This window comes from Borostomias antarcticus (genome assembly GCF_949987555.1).
Source record: "Borostomias antarcticus genome assembly, chromosome: 4".
NCBI classification, from domain to species: Eukaryota; Metazoa; Chordata; class Actinopteri; order Stomiiformes; family Stomiidae; genus Borostomias; species Borostomias antarcticus.
The window spans coordinates 22,429,830-22,453,044 of NC_140237.1; the positions used below are offsets into that span (position 1 = coordinate 22,429,830).

The window sequence follows — 23,215 nt, forward strand, 5'->3', positions numbered from 1 at the left end:
CACGCACTGCCCGGTCGCTCCTCCCCTCTCTCTTCCCTCTCTCCTCCCTCACTCCCTCCCTCCCTCCTTTCCTCCTCCCTTCCTCTCTGGGTGATCTGATATTCTAATGTATCAAAGAACATGCATGCAATTGAATGCAGTCTGCTATGCCGGCGCCCATCAGAGACACGAGAACCATAAAAGAACTGACTCTGTTACATTTTTCAGGGGTCCAAGCTGAATGCTGTGTATAGCATTTTCACTACTATTGTATGAACTGTAAATCTTTGTGTGCATGCCAGGGGCCTGTGCAGAATAACCTCACACTAATATCACTCCCACACACTCTCACTCATATCCACATGGCATTGTTACATCCGTTAAGAGACATGACTTTAAAGGGGCAGTCATGCTTATATCAGTTGATATTATTTGGATTAAATGCTTGAATTCTGTGTTTATGCCTTTATAAAATCACTGTCAGTGTAGGCGTCTCCATTATATGGGAAATACCGCGGCAAACCTTCAAAGGGCAAACACGTACAGTGACCCTCTGAAGTCCAGTGACGTCGCAGTTTTGCTGCGGTATTTCCCATATAAACGGCTACACTGATGGCGATTTTTAAAAGAATTTACGCATTTAATCCAAATATTGACCGAAACAAGCATGACTGTGCCCCTTTAAGGAGACACTTAGACAGGGATGAATTCCTACAGTATACAGTAGCTAATCCAGGAGAAGACTCAGAGGCCTGATTAAATCTAGATATATTATAATATAAAATTCATATAATTCTAGGAACAGGCTTATTCCGTATTTAGAAAAATGACCCTGAATTAAGTAGTTTGTCTTATAACCTAGTATACAGTACAGTTGGCAACTCACCAACACCTCCCTCATCTGCCCTGTAAGTTCTCCTTAACCCACATACCCAGACTCTATAATATATTATCAGGAATGCGACGACAGCTACAGACAGATCAATGACGTGATGAGATGTTCTAAGTTCCTCAGGTCTTTCAGGATGTGACTGTGAAAGAGAGGGAGTGTATGAGAGAATTAATGTGTCTTAAAAACAGTGATTGTGACAAATTTTGAGTGCCGCTGGTTGTTAATTTTGAAGTCCTTGGTTGTCTTTTATATTGCATAAGGAAGGTAGAACACATTTTGAACCGAAAGAGACATTTCTCTTGTCTTGAAGCCACTCATATTTTCATTTGGATAATCTCGCACATATCCAAATGCACAATTTTCCCTACCCCATCCCCCTTTTGCCAAAAATGTATTGCCAAATGTATTTATATAAAGATGTTATATTGTGTATGTATGTGAATACTGTAAAAGTGACTATAGAAAGACATGAACAAAGAACAAAAGTACCAAGTTTAAGCTCAAAGAGGGACAGGATAGATTTTGATATTTCTCGCTGCCAGTCAAATTGATTCCTGTGTTGAAGGACTGTGGAGAGGGACGCCATCTTGACACTCTGACACTGCCATGACACACACCCTCCACAGCACGCTCTTCCTTGGCCACCCAGCCCAGCAGCTGACTGATGACACAGGAGATGCGTTGGAGGACATTTCATTGTTCGGCAGCAGTTTATTTTGAGGGGCCGTCTCAGTAGAAGATGTGCAACCGTTTTAAGAATCACCTGGAATTAACCGTTGACAGTCGGTTGAGCATTTAAATGTTAAAAAATATAGCTAAATTCTTGTTGGTAGTCGAGCATCTACAAAGCACGGGTAAGGGGACCCTCAAAGTAAAGTGTTGCAGATGGTTCCTCTTTCTGTGGAGGCGATCGCTGTCAGACCATTCATTCAATCTACGACCTCAGAGTCTCTGGTTCCCTTTAAAACCGGTTCATCTCAAGCCTCCTCGGGTTTGGACTGGATCAACAGGCTTATATTACAGCCAAGCATCAGTAGATTTTACTAAAATATGTGGCATATTCATACTTCATATCAGTTGGGGTTGCGTTGCATTGGCACAAACATACTACATTATTTATTACCATTACACGTGATATCACGATTATTGTTATTATTGATGGTATTATGCTTATTATTACTCTTGTAAAAGATTGGTTTGCATTTTATGGTTTTATTTTCAGGGTTACGTCTGGTGAGTTTTTGCAGACTCACCCAAAATAAGGGAATATATATGTGGGGAAATCTCTCTGTCGCGGTGCAAAGTACTGTGGTGCTCCAGTACACAGTGACAGTGCTGTTCTAGAGACTGCCTTGGGCGTGTGATAAAGCATTTATAAGGAATGGGGTCACTGCAGTGGCATGTGGTACAAGACAGACATTTTAAGTCACTGTGAACACCAGTTATGCTCTGTTCTGGACCGGCTGTGACTGCTTGCTACAGTATGCTGTCACCCCGGCTCTTATTCTGTGGCCAGTTTACAGTTACCCAGTAGCTCCATGTTCATAGCAGTCTCTGATTAGCCATCATAGGATTGTATGAATGGGCTATCTGTTTGAGTAGGGAGCCTGAAGCCACCGCAGTACTTTTGCACCATGACGTGTACAGCACTGTCTTCTGTGTAATTATTTATAAGCCAATGTCTTGTTACCTGTCTTCGTAAAGAAAAAAAAATCAATTCCAATAGGATAATAATGTAGAAAATGACTGTACTATGAAAACGAGTATATTATGAGTCTATATCAATACTGACATAATATAGGAAAAGTTGTAAGAAAAAAGGAAGCTATTTAGTGATAAAGTGATAAATCTACATTATAGAACTACAGCAGACTCAGTCTATTGGCAGAATTTAACAGAATCTATATAAAAATAAAAAAGAAGCTGATTTAGAAATTTAAAGTTGAAAGAGAAATAATTCAGTTGTCTTGTCCTTGTTTACCTGGTTTGCTAGCCTTACCCTTCGTCCCAGAATGAGAATGTATCTGACCCCCCCTCCCCCCCCCGCCTCCTCCCCCCCCCACCCCCCCCCCCACACACTGCCCTGCCTGTAATGGAATAAAGCAGAACCAACTTCAGACAAACACCCTCTTGTTTGTGTTTTTTCTGTTGAACACACAGCTCAGGCTTACAGTATACAGTAGATACAGATGGCATTTGGCTTTCTCCATCATGAAAACCATGCTGAGTAGCCTGCGATGTACAGTATGTACTATAGGCTACTCATGAGTCATGATTAAGGACTGCGTGATAATCAGGCCCTATGCAGCAGACAGAAACCCTGTTTGCAGGGAGAAAAATGACACCATCCCTACTATAATGAGCTTTGCTCAGTACTCAGAAGTTTGCCTTTTCTCCCACCACCACCCATACTGATCCGAGGACACATGATAGATAACGAGGAAAATCTAAAATGTCTAACTGAAATATGATGCTACCTGTCCTGTCCACTTGAGCGCCTTGTTCTGCTGCACCTCACCTCCATCATAGACCCACTCCTGAACCCCCTATGGTTCGCCTACAGAGGCAACAGGTCTGTGGATGATGCAGTAAACATGGCCCTACGTTACCTTCTCCAGCTCCTGGACTCCGCAGGAACCTACGCCAGGATCCTGTTTGTGGACTTCAGCTCCAACTTCCACACCATCCTCCCGGCCTGGCTGGAGGACAAGCTCTCCCAGCTGCGCGTGCCTGCCTCCACCTGCGGGTCACTGGTGGTGACTTCCTTTCTGACAGCACATGAAGTTGAGAAAACACATCTCTTGACTCACAGACCATCAGCACCGGTTCCCCCTTGGCTCCTTTCCCCTCTGCTCTTCTCCCTGTACACGAACAGTTACACCTCCAGCCACCAGTCTGTCAAGCTCCTGATGTTTGCGGACGACACCACCCTCACCTGGCTCATTTTTGAGGGGGACAAGTCCGCCTACAGGTGGGAGATTGACCATCTGCTGTCCTGGTGCGGTCAAAACAACCTGGAGCTCAACCAGTGGAGATACTGCTACCAGCCTCATCAATAAGACCTGTGTCCCCCTCTGATTCTCCCCCTCTGACTTTGTCTCTGTTGCACTACTTGTGCTTGACCTCTGATTGTACTGTATATATAGGCTCTAACTTCACACACATATCACAATGGCACACTTATGCTTATATAGAAACATCACACACACATTCACACATTGTACACATAGACACCATTTTGTATTTTGCACTATAACTTTCACTATATTTGCACTGTCCCATCTAGTCCTTGCATCCTGTCTAATGTTGTCTATCCATCTGTGTCTATCATCTAGTCCTTGAGCCAACTGACCAGAACAAATTCCTAGTATGTTTCTATACTTACCTGGCAATAAAATTGATTCTGATTCTGATTGATTCCATGTAGCCACAATAGGGACCTGATAGGGAGGGAGGGACCAACATACCATTGCAATCCGCCAATAAGCCAAAAGAAGAAGATGGAGGGAGGGACCAAGCCAGTTATACCAATGCTACGTCATCAACATGCGCGATGTTGTGTAAAATTCTAGCACGACACATGTCGGGAGAGGAATATCGCAGATTTTAAATTACAATTCCTCAGATTTCAAATCCGATAGCAATATAATTGTACTTAATGAAGATACTTCTGGTATTCTTTGGCTATCTAAGCTGACAGGTCTGGTCAAACCTTATTGACCAGTGAAACTGTAAGAGAGCTACTAGCACTAGTTAGCTCACGTTAACTAGTTTGGTTCAAGTGCCTAGCTTTAGCCAGTTTTCAGTGTGTGCCATGTGCCAGGTAGATGAAGAATATAATGAACAGCCGGAGCAGAGAGAGGCCCCCAGGTAAGTAGCTTGCTTGCTAGCTAGGTAACGTAGCTAACTAACCAACAAACCCTTCTCCAAGTCCAAGGAATGTCAAGCTAGCGCTAGAGCTGAGAGCTTGCTAGCTAAAAGTGATCTACCCACCCACATTGGTTAACGTATCTAACTAAGTGTTTTTTTTTTTTCTCGCAGTCTCTCTAAGAAGTGTATCAAGTGCAAGGAGTCTACACCAGTGCTGAATATACGAGCTGGAGATGCATTTTGCAGGTAACTGAGAATGTCTGTCCACCCACAGGCTCAGGTCGCTTCACAAATCCCCAGTGGTTCTATAGAAGCTCATACTTATAGTGATACACCCTCCTCTTTGCCAGGGGCTGCTTCAAGGACTACTTTATACATAAATTCCGGGCCATGCTGGGGAAAAATCGTGTCATATTTCCTGGAGAGAAGGTAACCTAACCTATGTTTTGAGCATGTTTGGTATTCATCCCTGTGTGTGGTAACCAGTTAACCCACATTGTTGTTCTGTTTCTCTGTTGTAGGTGCTCCTTGCTATGTCTGGAGGACCATCATCCTGTTCCATGCTGGTACAGGTTCAAGAGGTCAGTTGATATCTCTGTATACCCAGTCCATATGGTATTAACTGAGACTTCGAAACAGGTTTTAGCCATATGATTAGTGTTCATGTAGCCCACATATTATTTATTATGAGTACAAATTCTAATTTTCATATTTTCTTAATGCACATGTTTATTTTTCCTCTTCAAGGGTTTGAGTCGAGATGCTCCTAAAAAGTTGAGATTCGCTCCTGGAATTGTCTACATTGATGGTATGGGCTGTATTCCATTGTTCAATGCTGTGTCATTTGTCTGTAAAGATGTATATGTCATCGATCATTTAATTTAAACCATTAATAATATAGTTATTTACTGATGCCAATTATTGTTGTGGCCTTTGTTGTAATAATGGACTGGGTGATAAATGTGTAGTTGCCTCACAACACTGTCCTGTTCAAGTAGGTTCTCCTGGAGAGTGGCAGTAGTCTTTGTGCTGTGTGTATTTATGTGTGAAATGTATCAGATGTAAATGTGATGTATTTGTTTGTCTTACCAGAGGGAGGTGTCACTGGCCAGAGTCTGGAGGAGAGAGCTAACGCTGTGTCCCAGCTGGAGGCTATCTTCAAAACCACTGGCTTCCCTTACCACATAGTCCCGTTAGAACAGGTGAACTACAGTACCTGGCAACCCTTACCACATAGTCCCATTAGAACAGGTGAACTACCTGGCTTTCCTCACCACATAGTCCTGTTAGACCAGGTGTCAAGCCGTAGTGTTCAAAATCCACACTGTCAATTCAGAAAGCTATGATAATATGAATTGTTACATTTATCAAAAATACCACTGTGGTTGTGATAACATTCAGCCCATCCCTGTGTGACAGGTGCTAAGCTTGCCGAGCTCGGTGCTGGAAGCGGGGGTTCCGGTCCCAGACCTTCCTGGGGGAGGCTACAAAGCCGCAGTGGACCAGTACATCCTGACCAATAAGAGCCAGCGCCAGAGCCCCGCCTCCGTCCAGGGTGACCTGTCACGTCTCTGTATACAGGAGGGCAGAAACGGAGTCTCCGCCCCTGCCGCGATTGACCACGCCCAGAGTCAGGCACTGCAGAGGCTTTTTGCGTCCGTGAAGACTCTGACCGCCAGAGAAGATCTGCTGCAGACGCTCAGGTGAGAAACGTCATACTGCATTTCTCAGTCAGCGTTATATATGAGCTCTTTTCCAATGTGCGTGCACACACGCAGACACAGCCAGTGGAAGTGTAGTCTCGCGACGCCAGACTTTCATCTCTGCCGCCGAAAATGGAAAATTGCGGCTAGAACAGCGCCGAAAACCGACGCTGCCAATCAGAGCCACTGCCTACATCTCCGATAGGGTGAAAATTACGTCCTCCAAACAAACTGGAGTGAGGGAATCAACACAAAACACCTCCCCATTAGAAAGGACCACCCTAAAGACGTTGGATCGCTTCTGCAATGCAGGTCTCTCGAATTGTTTCCACCCACTTTTAGCGAAGAAACCTGAACGAACGTCTTCAGCCTCTAGTTGAACGCGGCGTTCAGAGCCTGACTCGTGAGTCTGGCGGAAGCGCTAGCCTGTGTGCGAATGCCAGCGCGTCGTGTTGCCTCTGCGCGCCGAAGTACGCTATACAAATAAAAGTTAGATGGGATTTGAATAACGAGCTGCGTCCTCTGCCCCCGCGCCCAGGCAGCACCTGGTCCTGCAGCTGTGCCGGTCAGAGGGCTACTCCAAGGTGATGCTGGGGGACAGCTGCACCCGCCTGGCCGTCCGGCTGCTCAGTAACATCTCCCTGGGCCGCGGCGCCGCGCTCGCCACCGACACGGTGAGCAGAGAGAGAGAGAGAGAGAGAGGCTTATGCTGGTAGAGCTCAGTCTAGCGTCATGTAACATAAACCAGCCTGTTTCCTGACCTAGCCTTGTCTGGAGTCAACTGATCATCACTGAGCTGTATTTTTATACAGCAGACATTGTGCTTATACAGATATTTATATTTATTGAGATACACATATTTACAGCGTGTGTGCGTGTGTGTGTGTGTGGACAGGGCTTCTCAGACCCCCGCTATGGTGATGTGGTCCTGGTCAGGCCTATGAGAGACTACTCCTCTAAAGAGATCGCCTTCTACAATCGCATGTTCAACGTTCCTACGGTCTTCATCCCCGGGCTAGACACCAAGGTGAGACAGAGTGTGTGTGTGTGTGTGTGTTTGTGTGTGTATGTGTGTGCGCGCGCGCGTGTGAGAGTGTGTATGTGAGTTTGTGAGTGAGAGAGAGAGAGAAAGAAAGAAAGTAAGTAAGTGTGCGTATGTGTGAAGCAGTGTTAGTGGTATGTGTAGTGTCTGGAGTGTGTGTGTGTGAGAGAGTGAGTGAGAGCGTACTGTGTGTGTGAGAGAGCGAGAGTGTGTGAGAGTGAGTGAGTGAGAGCATACAGTATGTGTGTGAGCATGTGTGTGTATGAGAGCGTGTGTTGCGTGTGTGTTGCGTGTGTGTTGCGTGTGTGTTGCGTGTGTGTGTGTGTGTGTGTGTGAGAGAAAGTGAGAGAGAGAGAAAGAGACACCTCACATCTGACTGTTAAATTATGAAATAGTGGCGCAATGTTGTCATCTCTTCAGGGTATCCATGAGGTCACAGGGGTTGTCTGGGCATATGTCTATTGTTAGTCACGTTTGTGTCATCACTCTTGCTGACTGGTATCATCTGTCCGTGTCCAGGAACCGGACACAGCCAGTATCCAGCGGCTGACGGAGAGCTTTGTCATCAAACTGCAGGCTGACTTCCCCGCCACTGTCAGCACCATCTACAGGTTAGTCTAGGTAGTACACACTTATTAAAGGCAGGTCCCTGATGATGATGATGATGATGATGATGGTGGTGTTGGTGTCGGTGCCGGTGTCAAGTGTTGTCGCTGTATTGAAACCTGTGTGTGTGTGTGTGTGTGCGCGCGCGCATGTGTGTTCAAAAGGACCAGTGAGAAGCTGCGCACTGCCTGCCCCCCTAAGACCGCCTCTGTGGACCGCTCTGCTAAGTGCCTGCTGTGTCTGTGTGCTTTGGACACCACTGTCGGTGAGGCACATAACATAACATAACATGCAATACTATGCAATTACAATTTGGTCATCTAGCAGACAACTTGTTTTGAGCCAGAGTTGGGGTTAGGCACCTTTCTCGAGGGCACAGCGGTAGGCAACGATTGTCAAGTGAACCAGCGGTCTTTCGGTCACTGGTCAGTTGCTCTGACTGCTGGGCTACCTACTGGCCCAGTGCAGTCTCATTGTATTCAACTGCATGATCTCTCTCGCTCTCTCTCTCTCTCTCCCTCCAACTCTCTCCCTCCCTCCCTCTCTCTCCTCCTCTCTCTCTTACTCCCTCTCTCTCCCTCTTACTCCCCCTCCCTCCCTCTCTCTCTCTCTCTCTCCCCCTCTCTCTCCCTCCCTCTCTTTCTCCTCCCTCCCCCTCCCTCTCTCTCTCTCTGTAGAAGAGGCTTCAGCCTTTCAGGCCACCCTGATCTCAGAGCAGCTCTCTCAGAGGAGGCCCCCAGGCGTGGCTCCAGCTGCTTCCGCCCCGGGGGTCTCCCCTCCCGCCCCGGCCGCCCAGCGCTGCTCCTCGGGGGGGTCCCAGAAAGAGGGCTGTGGCTCTGGCGAGGGAGGCTGCTGCTCCTCTACTAGGTCCGTACGCAAGTCCCGATTCACCTGTCTGACCGGTCTAACCACGTCTGACCGACTGCTCTGACCCACCGGTGTCTCAGATACTTAGATGTCGTTGCGACTCTTTCAGATCACCAGAGCCTGTGGATCTGAAGAGCTTGCTGTGTTACAGCTGCAGACTGACCGTCAAAGACATGGTGCGCGGAACACAGAGCACCTCGACACCTGACATTGTTGATCCATTATACCCCGTTACTGTGAAGGGGAAGCTGTACTGACAGTTGGGGGAGCTTTGTTTAATTGGAATCTCCTTCCCTGCTCTGCAGTCGTCTACGGACACCCTGCCACAGTACATCCTGACGGAGGCGGACAGGAGGACGAGACGGTGAGCTCTACTAATACTAGAACACCTTTGGTCCAACACAACTCTGTTTATCTCCGACTCTACAATCTGTGACTCTAGTGTTTCCTGTCACTGGAGCTGGGAAAATCCTCAACCTTACAACCTCAAGGTCATCCGTACTGTAGACACACACACACACATTCGCACACACACACTGACATACCCCGCTCTATGGTTGAGTCATAACCCAAGAGGTTCTCACGATCACACTCTGTTTGTCCATCCAACCCCACCGGCCTTTTCTGCGTAGATCTCAGATGAGGGAGGAGATCAGCGAGTTCCTGCTGGAGGAGGAGGAGGAGGAGGAGGAGGAGACGTCCTGATGTCCATTTGCTGATTGTTTATCATAAAAGCATAATTTAGTGTTTTTAGTTATTTTTGTCTGTTCATGATTTGAAAGACTATGTTATGTGGGATTGAATGAACTGCTGGATGTTATTTATCTTAATTTTAACTGCCTCCAAAATAAAGCTGCTTTCAAGAACTGAGTTGCCTGTTGAAACGTATACAGACTTTTACAGGGAGCGTGTTCAATAACGACGGTACGATGCTGATCGAAGCATGCATACGCTACGTGATGTCAGGAATAAGAACAGTCATTTATTTGTACAGATGAACAATCTTTCATTGGTTTAGTAGCAGAATCACATTGTCTTGGAAAACAGAAACAAAGGTTATTCTTCCTCACGGGGCATCCCAGAGCAACAGTCTACAGGGTCACAGGACCTCGTTCATTGGCATTGGTCTCTGGACACGCTAAAGTGAACTTATAGCAATAAAGTACATATACATATTTCTCTATAAAGTTAAAGGATTCTGATTTTCAGTTTGTGCATATACATCTGTGCATTTTTGTCAACTGCTCAAGCAACAGCAACTGCTGAACAACATTCTAACAATGATTAAGGCACAACGGTAACTGTTTCCTTTGAAGAACAGATTATAGTGCCAGTTTATCAATAAATCCCAGCATTATGTTATCAGACTTTGGCTTTATGAATGTAGTCCAGTAGGAAGGACTGTAAAGCCTGGATTACACGAATGCATGGCTACAGTACGTATTCGAACCGCGGAAATGATGAGCGATTACACAGGCGTTTTAGGCACAGCGCAGCTTCTAGCCCAGGTGCGTAGCTCGGAGCTTATTCCAAGGCCTCCGGATTTGATGGTCGTTTTCACCAGGGTAATGTAATTGCTAGGAGCAAACGGATACAAATTTATGTTTTTTTTTGGCTAATACGCATTACGGTAATCCAGGCATAAGAACTCTTTAGACATTCAGTATGAATCTCTTCAATGAACATAGTTGCTGTCATTATGTGTCATTTAACCACAAAATATAAATTCCACTGTAACCTAAAAAAAATAACTGATTCAAGTTTTGCCAGCTTAAGCTGTAAGGTAACTTGTTACAATGGATGAAGTTAGCGTTCCTCTCGAAGTTAGCAATTCAGTTTGTAAACAGTTTTCTGTAAGATTTAGAGATTTGGCTGAATGTAATATTTCATAGGGTTTTGATGAGGAACACCCTACAGGGTCCTCTTTCCTAAAGTTGTCCCCTTTCACCATATGTCCACACTGGTCTGACCAGGGGAGGACTTAGCCAATCAGTGGCTTGCTTCTTCATGATCCAACCTAGACTTTCTTCAGGGGAGGCCATACTCTTTGACCCACTGGAGCTGGAGGTCACTGCCTGGAACTCAGTCATAGTTTAGACACCAGAGCCACGCAGCCACAGAGCGCCACATCACGGAGAGGAAACCTCCAGAAGATTTAAAGTGAACTGACAGAAGGTTCTAGAACAAGTTCATCTACATCTGTGACTTTGTAGGGAGGCGTCAGTGTATAGACCCTGAACCTTAGAGATTAAAACAGTATTAAACCTATTAAAACTGCATCTCGCTGTCCTGAACACCCCTCCCTTGCCCCTAGCCTCCGAGAGAGGAGTCGGCTCACAGTGGGGCACCAAGAGCCAGTCAGAGCAGCTGACCTCTGGTCAGTTGGCTCAACTGGCAGTTGGGAGTTCCAAGGTTACGGGGGTAGGCCCACCCTTGTGGAAGACCCAGCCCCAGAGAGAGGTGCCCTGGCTGGGCTAGAACAGGCAGGTGGTCCGGGGTGGGGGGAGGCTAGTGCCGGTCCCTGTCCCTTTGGTTGTCCCTGGTCCATTTGATCATGGTCTCTGGCGAGCGGTACAGGAAGATGAGTTTGGAGTAGAGCTCCTCCTCCAGCTCCAGCTCGCCGGTCTCCCGGACCAGGAAGATGTCGGTGCAGAGCTTCAGGATGCGGTCCACGCACGGCAGCTCCTCGAACATGATGGAGTGGGAAATCTCGCTGAAGAAGCCCCGGACGAACTTCCCGATCACCAGCACCACCGACACGTACAGCCCCATGATCCTGCGAACAGACACACGACCGAATCACAGAACCTCTCTCTGCCTGGAAACTGGACTTCTGTTCATTCAAGACCTTTACTGTAGTGACTCGAATATTCTTAATATTGAAATAATTGATAATGATGCAATATTAGACTCCTTACCCGTATCCCGCCAGGAATCCCAGACTGGGTGGGCTGACTTTGTCGTTGAAGATGACCATGGGCAGGACGCCGCAGTGGCCCGGGGTGCAGTTGGCGATGCTGATGTCCCACCACTCCTGGTTCCCGCTGTTGTTCAGGGAGCGATCGCTCTTCAGAGACAGGGTCACATCCTGGAAGCTGTCCTCGCCTGCTGTTGGGATCACAAACAGTCACGGTTTGCGCCCGCGTGCCACTGCCCAATAGTTTGTTCAGGTCTACAGCACACTGCTACTCACGACTACAACAGCCAGAGCGGAGAATGAGGCTGACGGTCGACTGGTCCTTCCCTCCCCCCCCCCCCCCCTTCCTCTCACCGCCCCCCCCTCCTCACCTTTGTATAGCTGGTTGACAGGTTTGGCTTCGGCTCCGTTCGGGGCTCTGATGTAGTTGGGGAACATGTGAGGCACACGCCTAGGGAACGACAACGCAGAACATGTCAGGGCAGGATTTTGCAAACAAACAAACAAGCACAGTCACTCACTCATTCACTCACACACACACACACACACGTGTTGCAGTGAACAGGAAGTGAAACGTACACCGGGTCTGTGCGGTTCCCTATGAGCAGAGAGGCCAGGTCAGCTCGGACTGGGTTGCCGGCCGCCAGGTTGATGGAGTGTTTTTCAAACGTGTGCTCCACGGTACCACCCTTGCCCAGGTCCCTGAGGACACACACACATACACACATACACACAGTTTAATATAAAAATATATGTTAAATATTTACGGAAATGCACCCCCATATACACACCTACACAAACCCTCTCACCCCTAATCCTCCTAACACACACAAACATACATAAACACACACACAGTTTAATATAAGATTCTATATTTAATATTCACTGAAAGGCACACCCTCTCCCCCATATACAGTACTGTACACACCTACACAAACCCTCTCACCCCCAATCCTCCTAACACACACGCACACACACACACCTCTGGAACGTCCATGCCAGCCTCAGGGTCATTTCTGCAGAGCTGGCTAGCAGCTCCTTGATGACCTCGTGTCTGCTGGGCGGGCTGATCCTCCACACGGAGCCGGAGCTGCCCTCGATGTTAGCCGTCACAATGTCGTCATAGCTGTACAGGGTGATGAACTGCATGGCCACCTGCAGGCCCGCCCACACACACACCCACACCCACACACACACACACACACACACACACACACACACACACACACACACACACACACACACACAGCAGCAGAGTTACAACTACTAGAAATAAAGCTGAGCGAAACTATCAACCTATGGAGCAAGCAACAAAGCTAAACTGAACTATTGTGGCTTCTTCTAGAGCTAGTGACAAAGTTCAAGGAGCCTAAAAAAGGGATTAGTCCAGCCTGGTCAAGCAGACTGACCGCTGCTATCATGGTTAGACTGGCTCCACCAGACTGGACAAACAGACCTAGCAGCAGAACCTTCAGGAGAGTTAAGGTAGTCTGAAGTCAAGCGCCACAAAACACAGGCAGAGGGGCGGAGCCAGCGCATTATCATTCAAACCGAGCTGCACTTGAACATGACTTCATCGGGAGCGTGTAGTCAGGACTCGTGACTAAATGAAAAACTCATTTAGGTAATACACTTTTATTACCCACGGCATTTGTGTAATGAAAATCTCTGTGAAGTGAGAGTCAACGTGGAAGAAAGTCCAAGTACAGTAATGCTACCAACAGCTCGCAAGAGTGCAGGACTCGTTAGCATAGTAATACTTGAAAAGTGGAAATCCGCGACCAGTGACCAATCAGAGGCCAAATCTGCCTGTCCGACCAGTTCACTATCTGTTCGGGCCAATCAGCATCCTTTTGAAAATCCGATAGGATTCTCATTGTTGTCCACGAATATCATAGCTTGTTCCCAGAAGTTCTTGTCGCAGCGAGTGCTTCTGGGTACTCAGATCGGTCGGACTGGCTTCACCTGGCTGGACTAATACTGGACCTAGCAGCAGGACCTGCAGGAGGGTTAGGGAGGTTTGGAGGGTTAACGTACAGCGTTTACTCCGAACACGCTGGTCAGTTTGTCGTAGTCCGCCTCTGTGAAGGGCTGGATGGACTGCTGCTGGATACTCATGGTGAACAGAGGCTACGGAGAGGGAGAGGGGACATTTAAGACTCAGTAAGAGTATTCTGACAATGGTTCTCTGTATAGCAGGACTCATTATTCAAGAGTTATCTTTCAGACTAGAAAATATATGATATGAATATATCTCATGAATAAAGGATAGATACATGAAAGAATGAATGAATTAATGTCAGAAAGGATGAATGAATGAATGAATGAATGAATGAATGAATGAATGGATGGATGGATGAACAGTGTATCCTCCAGCACAAAAGCCCTTACCTCATATCCTCCCAGCTTGACAGTGACTGTCACGTCCACAGGATGGTTGACCACGCCCACAACCGATCGGACCAATGAGATGAAGAGCAGCGGGAACCAGATGATGCAAATGAGGAAGAAGATGATGAGCCCGCCCATCCCATACTTAACAATCTTCTTCTTCTTCTGGCCTTTCGGTTGGGGGTATTTCTGAGGAGAGAGAGAGACAGAGACACACTGTTAGTGCCACCTTGCCCTCGCGTCGACGGCTGCACCACCAACGCCACCGGTATGAAACGGGAACGTCCGCGTCACCTTCTCCGTCTCACGGCTGCACTTGATGATGAAGATGTTGGCGTAGATGTCCTCCACGCACATCCAGTTGGAGAGGGACAGGGTGGTGTCGGTCCAGACCCAGTCCATCACTGCACGCAGCTCCACCAGGAATGGAACCAGCCGGAACCTGAGGACACAGAGGAAACTCAATTGCAAAACTGGTAACTGTCTTACCTTACTTACAGCACTCACTAACTTACTCTCTTATATATTAGCTCTGTTTGAAAAGTGCCATATGAATCAGCATTCCTGTACATACAGGTATGGCAGATTTGACCATCTGTATTTTCCGAGTAGGTTGTTCAAACGCCTACAATGACATCATCTGATGCCTTGGCTGTAGTCATTAACACTGTCACCGCTTAGCACAAACAAAGGGCCCAACATGATGGGAGTGGGGCAGAGACAGAGACAGAGACAGAGACAGAGACAGAGGCAGAGACAGAGGCAGAGGCAGAGACAGAGACAGAGACAGAGACAGAGACAGAGACAGAGACAGAGACAGAGACAGAGACAGAGACTCACCCCTGGAAGAGGAAGAGGTTGAGGTGGTTGTACTTCTTGGTGAGGAAGTTGCCTAGGATGCGGGTGGGGTAGCCACAGCGGATCTGATAGGCCGAGAGGCCGAAGTAGATGCACTTGACGAAGTACCAGAGCTGGGCCACCGAGTTCTGACTGAACATCCTGAGAGAGGCAGACAGACAGACAGACAGACAGACAGACAGACAGACAGACAGACAGACAGACAGACAGACAGACAGACAGACAGACAGACAGACAGACAGACAGACGGACAGACGGACAGACGGACAGACGGACAGACGGACAGACAGACGGACAGACGGACAGACGGACAGACAGAATGAGATCCAGTCCAACACAGGTCCAGAGGACATGGTACCAAGTACCCATCCTCCACGAGGATCTGCAATCGACTGAATCAAGCCTGATTGCAAAGTATGAAATCACACAATCATCATTCCCTCCCCCTCCTCCTCCTCCTCCTCTTCCTCACCTCTCAGTCACGGCAGGGAGGATGAAGAACATCCAGAGGTGTATTCCCAGCACCAGGAGGATCTGGAAGACGAGCTTCCCCAGGACGGTCTTCCGCAGGTAGAGGGCGCGGTCGATGATCATGGTGCTGAACTGGAGCAGCAGCATCACCAGGAAAGCCTCGGGAACCTGGTCCTCCGACAGGCTGGATGCGATGTCTGCCGCCGCAGAGTGTTTCTGAGAGAGAGAAAGAGAGAGAGAGAGGGAGAGAGGGGGGGGGGAGAGAGAGAGAGAGAGAGAGAGAGAGGGAGAGGGAGAGAGAGAGAGAGGGAGGGAGAATGGGAGGGAGAGAGAAAAGAGAAGAGAGAGAGGCAGAGGAGAGAGAGGCAGAGAGAGAGACCAAAAGAGGGGTGAGAGAGAAAGAGAAAGCAAAAGGGAGGGAGTTTAATCTAAGATACATAGCCAAAAAAACAAAAACATTGTGGTTGATTGACTTCCTTGGTTGGTTGGTTGGTCTTCTATGTGCAGGCACAGGGGACGAGGTACCAGGAGAGTACCAAGAACGGGTACCCAGTAGTACCAGGTGTCTGAGCGGAGACGCAGGTCTGCATGCGATCGGTTGTGGTTCTCACCCCGAAGGCCCAGAAGCCGAAGATGATGATGATGAAGTCGACGACGTCGGTGAGGAACATGAGGGCGTAGACGTCTGTGGCGGCCTGGTACTCCGCATGCAGGATGTCTGAGGCGAAGCTCTGGGCAGGCCTGTACAAACTACGCACACTGCAGGGAAGAGACGCGGGGTTACTGAAACCATACCCAGATTCTCGGCAGGACTGCATAATATGCATAATATATATATATATATATATATATATATATATATAATCATATTTGATGTACTGTAGTGAGTGAGCAGGATCTAATGGAGGTGGTTGCGGTGATTCCTTGGCTGTGTTAGCTGATGATTAGCTCAGCAGGCTAACGTGCTGTAACGTGATTTGAACCCCATCTCTAATTCGCTTACCTAGTGAGGAGGAACTGTTTGATCTTCTCCCCCGTGGCTTTCAGCCTCCTACTGACCGCCTCTTTGTGCTTGGTCTTCTGCTTCTTCTTAGGCTCCTTGCTCTCTGTGGAATCTGTCAGAACACATTAGAGCATTCATTTATTCACTCACCCACTTTCACTTATTCACTCATTTATTTGTGTTCATCCATCCATCCATCCATCCATGCATCCATCCATCCATCCATCCATCCGTGCTTCCTTCCTTCCATCCATCCACCCCTTCATCCATCCATCTCTCCCTCCTTCCCTCCATACATGAGTATATTCATCCATAATGTCCTCCAAAGTGAGGTTTGACTGACCTTTGCTTGGCTGCTGTTTCTTCTTACGGAAGCGCAAGATGCTGCTCCTCTTCTTAGGGCCCTGTTCAGGCTGGCCGGCCCCGGGGGGGTCTGGGTTGAGGCTGGGGGCTTCAGGCTGGCCGGCCCCGGGGGGGTCTGGGTTGAGGCTGGGGAGTTCTGTGCTTGGGGGCTGCGGGGTGGGGGCGGAGCTGGCGCTGGCCTCAGGCCCAGGGTCTGGGTCCGGCTCGATCCTCTGGTCCTGGTCCAGTTTGAGTCCCTGGAGTTCCAGGTCAGTGAGGCTGGGTCCAGGGCTGGGGCCGGCCTCCTCTCTCCCTCCCTCCTTCCCTGTGTCTTCCTCCCTCTCTCCTTCCTCCTTCCTTCCCTTGGCTGGGGTTGACTGAGAGCTCTTCTCCTCCAAGGGACCCTCGTGGTCCCACAGGCCGTAGCGCTGAGACACACGCACACACACACACACACACATACACACACACACACAAGCACACGCACACATTGTGAGTATAAAGGTCACAGTAAAAGGATACTAATATACCAGTATAATGTATCATCATAATGATCGTCATCTTCTTCTTCATCATCACCATCAGTCACCATCACCCTCATCATCATCATCACCATCATCATCATCATCATCATCATCATCACCATCATCATCTCCATCATCATAATCATCATCATCATCATCATCAACACCATCGTCATCATCATCATCACCATCATCATCATCATCACCATCATCATCATCATCATCATCATCAACATCATCATCGTCGTCATTTCTGTGGTGTGGTGTGCTATAGTGTAGTGTGGTGTGGTGGGGCGTGGCGTGGCGTGGCGTGGCGTGGTGTGGTGTGGTGTGGTGTTGTGTTGTGTTGTGTGGTGTGGCGTGGTGTTGTGTGGTGGGGCGTGGCGTGGCGTGGCGTGGCGTGTTGTGTGGTGTGGTGTGGTGTTGTGTGGTGGGGCGTGGCGTTGCGTGGTGTGGTGTGGTAGTAGTGTGGTGTGGTGTAGTGTAGTGTGGTGTGGTGTGGTAGTAGTGTGGTGTGGTGTGGTGTAGTGTAGTGTAGTGTGGTGTGGCGTGGTGGGGCGTGGCGTGGCGTGGCGTTGCGTGGTGTGGTAGTAGTGTGGCGTGGTGTGGTGTGGTGTGCTATAGTGTGGTGTCGTGTGGTGTGGTAGTAGTGTGGTGTAGTGTGGTGTGGTGTGTTGTGGTGTGGTGTGCTATAGAGTGGTGTGGCGTGGTGTGGTGTGGTGTGCTATAGTGTGGTGTGCTATAGTGTGGTGTGGTGTGGTGTGCTATAGTGTGGTGTGCTATAGTGTGGCGTGGTGTGCTATAGTGTGGCGTGGTGTGGTGTGGTGTGCTATAGTGTGGTGTGGTGTGGTGTGCTATAGTGTGGTGTGGTGTGGTGTGGTGGGCTATAGTGTGGTGTGTGTCGACCAGGCAGCCAAAACCACAGGTTCGCCTGCCTGGGGTTCAACCGTTACCCCCAGGGCTATGTGTGCTATAGTGTGGAGTGGTGTGGTGTGGTGTGGTGTGGTGTGGTGTGCTATAGTGTGGTGTGGTGTGGTGTGCTATAGTGTGGTGTGGTGGGCTATAGTGTGGTGTGGTGTGCTATAGTGTGGAGTGGTGTGGTGTGGTGTGCTATAGTGTGGTGTGGTGTGGTGTGGTGGGCTATAGTGTGGTGTGGTGTGCTATAGTGTGGAGTGGTGTGGTGTGGTGTGCTATAGTGTGGTGTGGTGTGGTGTGGTGTGCTATAGTGTGGTGTGGTGTGGTGTGGTGTGCTATAGTGTGGTGTGGTGTGGTGTGCTATAGTGTGGTGTGGTGTGGTGTGGTGTGGTGTGGTGTGGTGTGGTGTGGTGTGGTGTGGTGGGCTATAGTGTGGTGTGGTGTGCTATAGTGTGGAGTGGTGTGGTGTGGTGTGCTATAGTGTGATGTTGTGTGCTGTAGTCAGGTGTACCTGTAGCAGTGATCTGTGGAAGAACAGGGCCAGCAGCTGCAGCAGGTCGTATCTGATGTAGTTGTCCGTCTTCTCCAGGCCCAGGATGCGTGGAGGGAAGAAGGGCTTGTCCTTGTTCAGGTTCATCTCGTGCACGCTGTTCCAGGGGAAGAAGCCGAACTGGAACAGGTACTTCACCACCACCATCACCTGGGTCACACATGCACACACACAGCAGACAATCAACTACAAAGAAAAACCATCAAAGAGATCAAAGAGAACAGACATGTGTAAAAAATAAAAGCCATAAATACATTGTTTGTTAACAGACTGGAGTGGGAACATAGGAAATGCTGTTTTACTGGACTGGAGTGAAGCCAGAGTGAGGGCTGGCTAACAGGCTGAGCTACGCCCCATTTACTCCAGGTGGCATCAATAAAAACAGACTAAACATGACGTCATCTCTCACATCCTACACCTCTAAAGACGGTGAGGGCAGAGAGTCTTTCTTCACTATCTCTTTATCCCCCCACTCTCTCTCTCTCTTTCTTTCTCTCTTGCTCTCTCTGTCTACTATAATGTCTAAGCACCAATGTGAGCTGTCACCTTCCCTGGTTTCCAATCCATATAGCCACCTCCACACTCCAGAGTGTAGATAGAGATTGACCCTGTTAAGACTTGGTTTTAAAATACATTTTGGACGATCAGATCACAAGTGGACAGCGCTAAATACAAGTGTTAACGACCACCAAAACGCTTTGTGTAACGTTTACTCTAACCACTTGCCCAGGTGGTCTTGGACGCATTTGACCACATATCTTTAGTAGTCTAAACGCTAGGACAACAGTTAAACAAGTCATCAATGCAGGATCATTTTTCTCATTTTTTGCCTGTGCTCTTTTGCAAGTTGGAAATCACTTGTCCCATCAATCGAAACAGTTGGAATAATCCTACTATGTACATTAGTTCTTCAAACTTTTTTTTTCCCATCTGCTCGAAGTCAAACCGACTGATTATTGATTTGTTTACATGGATCAGCTGTGCGACACACACGCAGGCAGAAGTGAGTGAGTTACTATGGTTACTATACATGAACACAAGTGGTCAGCTGAACACATTTGGAGACGCACGATAGACACAGGTGTAAACGATGATGTGTCCATGATGTGTGTGATGCTGTCTATTTGTGATCTGATCGTCCAAAACGCATTTTAAAGCCAAGTCTAAACAGAGTCATAGATAGATATATAAATAGACAGACAGACAGACAGACAGACAGGCAGGCAGGCAGGCAGGCAGGCAGAGAGACAGACAGACAGACAGACAGACAGAGATAGATAGATAGATAGATAGATAGATAGATAGATAGATAGATAGATAGATAGATAGATAGACAGACAGACAGACAGACAGACAGACAGACAGACAGACAGACAGACAGACAGACAGACAGACAGACAGACAGACCTCTGTGAAGACGATAGCGGTCATCCAGAACCTCTTGGTGGGCCGGGGCACGGCCAGCATGGCCCAGAGGAACACCAGGATGGGCAGCACCAGCGAGATGACGGAGGCGGTCACCACGTTGTTCAGGACGATGATCAGGTAGCAGACCAGCTCTGAGTTGCCAGCCAGCAGGTTGTAGAGGGCGAAGAGCAGCTTGAGGAGGCGGTTCTGGGAGGAGTAGAAGTCCCTGCTCTGCTCCAGCTCCTCGATGAAGAACGCCCTACAGGGAGGAGAGAGGAACAGTCAATGCTGGGGAGGAGAGGAGGAGGACGAGAGGAGGAGGAAGAACAGTCTGTGTGACATGGTGATGCCTTTATTCCCCCCTCGGGAGCACAGACTGTGGTCTAGGATGTGCTGGGGCCACTCTGGTACTACCAAGTACCTGTGTGTGAGTGAGTGAGTGAGTGAGTGAGTGAGTGAGTGAGTGAGTGAGTGAGTGAGTGAGTCCGTCCGTCCGTCCGTCCGTCCGTCCGTCCGTCAGTCAGTCAGTATCAGTACCTCTCAGAGAGAAGTTCGGAGGCGGTTGTGGAGTGTCGGGAGCGTCTGCGGTTGTCCGGGTCTGGATCCTCCAGCTCCAGGGTGGTGCTGTTGTAGGGCTCGCCAGGGACTTCCAGCTCCAACCCACTGACACACACACGCACGCACGCACGCACACACACACACACACACACACACACACACACACACACACACACACAACCAGGTCAGAAAGACAAAGGGGTGCATTCATGGCATGCTCTAAGATACAGTTCACAGTATGACATGTTCACTGACATTCTGACTTTAACAAACTGAGATGATTTCAACAAAATGTGGTTAAATAAAGAACAATAATGTCAACAACGAAGTCTGATATCCTTCTTCTCCTCTTTATAATAATAATCATCATCATCATCATCCTCATCATCATCCTCCTCATCAGCACCGCCCTCTTCCTCCGCCAGACTGACCAGGACGAGCCGGTGCAGAGGACGTTCTCCGTGTCTCCCTCGTCCACGCAGGTCTCCAGGGTGGGGCTCTCGCTACCCTGAGACACCTGGTCCTCCATGGCTTCTCTCACAGAATGCTGGAACACACACACACACACACACACACACGCACACACACAGGACAAGATACTGTTACATAAACGGGTATTATGTTTGGCCATAGTGTGTGTGAGTGTGTGGGCATGTGCGTGTGTGTGTGTGTGTGTGGCCCTCACCTGTCTGACCTTGTGGACGATCAGGAAGCGCTCGTTGCAGAGCACGGTGGAGGTGTCTACGTACTGCTTGGTCAGCAGGTTGAGCCACTGGGTCATCCCGTCCAGCATGGCCAGAGCCACCACCCACAGGAACTGCAGCACGTCCAGCAGACGCTGCACCATGTCGCCCCTCCCTGGACACAGCACGTCATTACACCCTCAGCATGTTACTGTTAGACCAGCCAAGCTCGGTCATCACACCCTCAGCGTGTTACTGTCAGACTCCACTCCGTGCCACTCTGTGCCAGCGCTGGAGGTCTGACTGGACCTTTGTTGTTTCTCGTAGCCTGGATTGAATCTGATTGGTCTGGGAATCAGTTTATTACTGATTGAGCAGTAATAAAAGAATGACCAGGCTTATCCCCAAAACCTATATCTGTTGAGTCAGACTACTATTAGACCAGCCAAGCTCAGTCACTGTAAAATTAATACAACTATTGACTTGATATAGGCCTACCTTTGTATATAACGCACTGTGTGCCTTTATACTTTCTTTTAATACTTTTTTTTTCTCTATATATATTGCTTAGTGGGTGCACAATCTAGGAACTAACGGAAGAACATTTCACTACTCGTCCGTAGAAGTTGAGTGATTGATTGGTTTAGTATTCAGTGAAAGGAGAAAGATTTATGTTTGTAACTGGTGCTTTATGTAACGAGCGCCCCCAGGTGGTGGGCTCTGGTACATGTGTGACGGACTAAAGGGCGAAAGGACGGACTAACTTACTAATGTACTAAGTGTAAAAGTCCCTTCCTGGGGGACAAGAACATCAAGACCACGGTCACCCACCAGACTCCTCTGGTTCCAGCGGCGTGTGTTCCTCCAGCTCCTCATGTGAAGTGTCCTCCTCAAACACCTCATTATCCCCTCCACCTGCAACACACACCACGCCGCAAGTAAATTCACTGTATGTGTACCAATGTGTGTGTGTGTGTGTGCGTGTGTGTGTGACTGAGTGTGTGTGTGTGTGTGTGTGTGTGTGTGTGCGCACCTGCGTGCATGTGTGTGTGTGTGTGTGCGTGTGTGACTGAGTGTGTGTGTGTGTGTGTGCGCGCCTGCGTGCATGTGTGTGTGTGTGACTGTGGGTATGTGCGTGACTGTGGGCATGTGTGTGTGAGTGTGTGTGTGTGTGTGTGTGCGCCTGCGTGCATGTGTGTGTGTGTGTGTGTGTGACTGTGGGTGTGTGTGTGTGCGTGACTGTGGGCATGTGTGTGTGAGTGTGTGTGTGTGCGCCTGCGTGCATGTGTGTGTGTGTGTGACTGTGGGTGTGTGTGTGTGCGTGACTGTGTGTGTGTGTGTGTGTGCGTGACTGTGGGCATGTGTGTGTGAGTGTGTGTGTCCTTGACCTAAAGTTGTGGCCTGCTGCTCCGCCATTCTCTCCGCTATCTCCTTCCTCTCCTCTCTCTCCATCCTCCTCAGCTCCTTCTGCCTCTGCTGCCGGTCCCTCAGGGCGGACTTGACATTGGTCATCCACGCCTGGTAGGCAAGCTGGGGGAGGAAGAGAGGGGATCAGACAGCGCTGCCTGAGGACTGGGTTGACCGGTACTGTGGACACTGAGCCCCAAGACACGCTCACATGACGGAAAACAGGAAGT

At 48.7% G+C, this 23,215-nt stretch overlaps 2 protein-coding genes across 2 annotated transcripts in view; one reads left to right on the plus strand and one right to left on the minus strand.

The window, feature by feature from the left end:
* The first annotated feature begins 4,475 nt into the window (after nt 1-4,475).
* ctu2 (cytosolic thiouridylase subunit 2 homolog (S. pombe)) lies at nt 4,476-9,765 on the plus strand. Its single transcript, XM_084436907.1, has 15 exons — nt 4,476-4,741; nt 4,913-4,987; nt 5,092-5,170; nt 5,263-5,322; nt 5,489-5,549; nt 5,834-5,943; nt 6,161-6,444; nt 6,983-7,118; nt 7,340-7,471; nt 8,006-8,097; nt 8,257-8,357; nt 8,770-8,959; nt 9,069-9,135; nt 9,265-9,323; nt 9,592-9,765. The coding sequence occupies exons 1-15, from the start codon at nt 4,686-4,688 to the stop codon at nt 9,662-9,664; spliced, it is 1,575 nt and encodes a 524-aa protein (XP_084293033.1). The 5' UTR covers nt 4,476-4,685; the 3' UTR covers nt 9,665-9,765.
* A 1,702-nt stretch (nt 9,766-11,467) lies between these two features.
* piezo1 (piezo type mechanosensitive ion channel component 1 (Er blood group)) overlaps nt 11,468-23,215 on the minus strand; it is a gene marked incomplete at both ends in the record, with an annotated part of 61,855 nt that continues 50,107 nt past the window's right edge. The window contains 21 exons of the mRNA XM_084437384.1: nt 11,468-11,735; nt 11,878-12,067; nt 12,248-12,327; nt 12,456-12,578; nt 12,859-13,031; nt 13,914-14,006; nt 14,268-14,456; nt 14,562-14,709; nt 15,108-15,266; nt 15,598-15,812; nt 16,208-16,355; nt 16,600-16,711; nt 16,943-17,198; nt 17,310-17,369; nt 18,892-19,080; nt 20,338-20,596; nt 20,875-21,000; nt 21,327-21,442; nt 21,581-21,753; nt 22,410-22,493; nt 22,967-23,108. Coding sequence (XP_084293510.1) covers nt 11,468-11,735; nt 11,878-12,067; nt 12,248-12,327; nt 12,456-12,578; nt 12,859-13,031; nt 13,914-14,006; nt 14,268-14,456; nt 14,562-14,709; nt 15,108-15,266; nt 15,598-15,812; nt 16,208-16,355; nt 16,600-16,711; nt 16,943-17,198; nt 17,310-17,369; nt 18,892-19,080; nt 20,338-20,596; nt 20,875-21,000; nt 21,327-21,442; nt 21,581-21,753; nt 22,410-22,493; nt 22,967-23,108 — 3,303 coding nt within the window. The remainder of the gene's footprint in view (nt 11,736-11,877; nt 12,068-12,247; nt 12,328-12,455; nt 12,579-12,858; nt 13,032-13,913; nt 14,007-14,267; nt 14,457-14,561; nt 14,710-15,107; nt 15,267-15,597; nt 15,813-16,207; nt 16,356-16,599; nt 16,712-16,942; nt 17,199-17,309; nt 17,370-18,891; nt 19,081-20,337; nt 20,597-20,874; nt 21,001-21,326; nt 21,443-21,580; nt 21,754-22,409; nt 22,494-22,966; nt 23,109-23,215) is intronic.

Excerpts from the sequence above, each read along its gene's own strand:
- ctu2 (XM_084436907.1), top strand. The coding sequence starts at position 4,686 with ATGTGCCAGGTAGATGAAGAATATAATGAACAGCCGGAGCAGAGAGAG. Across the intron at positions 5,944-6,160 it reads ACATAGTCCCGTTAGAACAG|GTGCTAAGCTTGCCGAGCTC; the intron begins GTGAACTACAGT and ends CCTGTGTGACAG. Across the intron at positions 9,324-9,591 it reads GCGGACAGGAGGACGAGACG|ATCTCAGATGAGGGAGGAGA; the intron begins GTGAGCTCTACT and ends TTTTCTGCGTAG.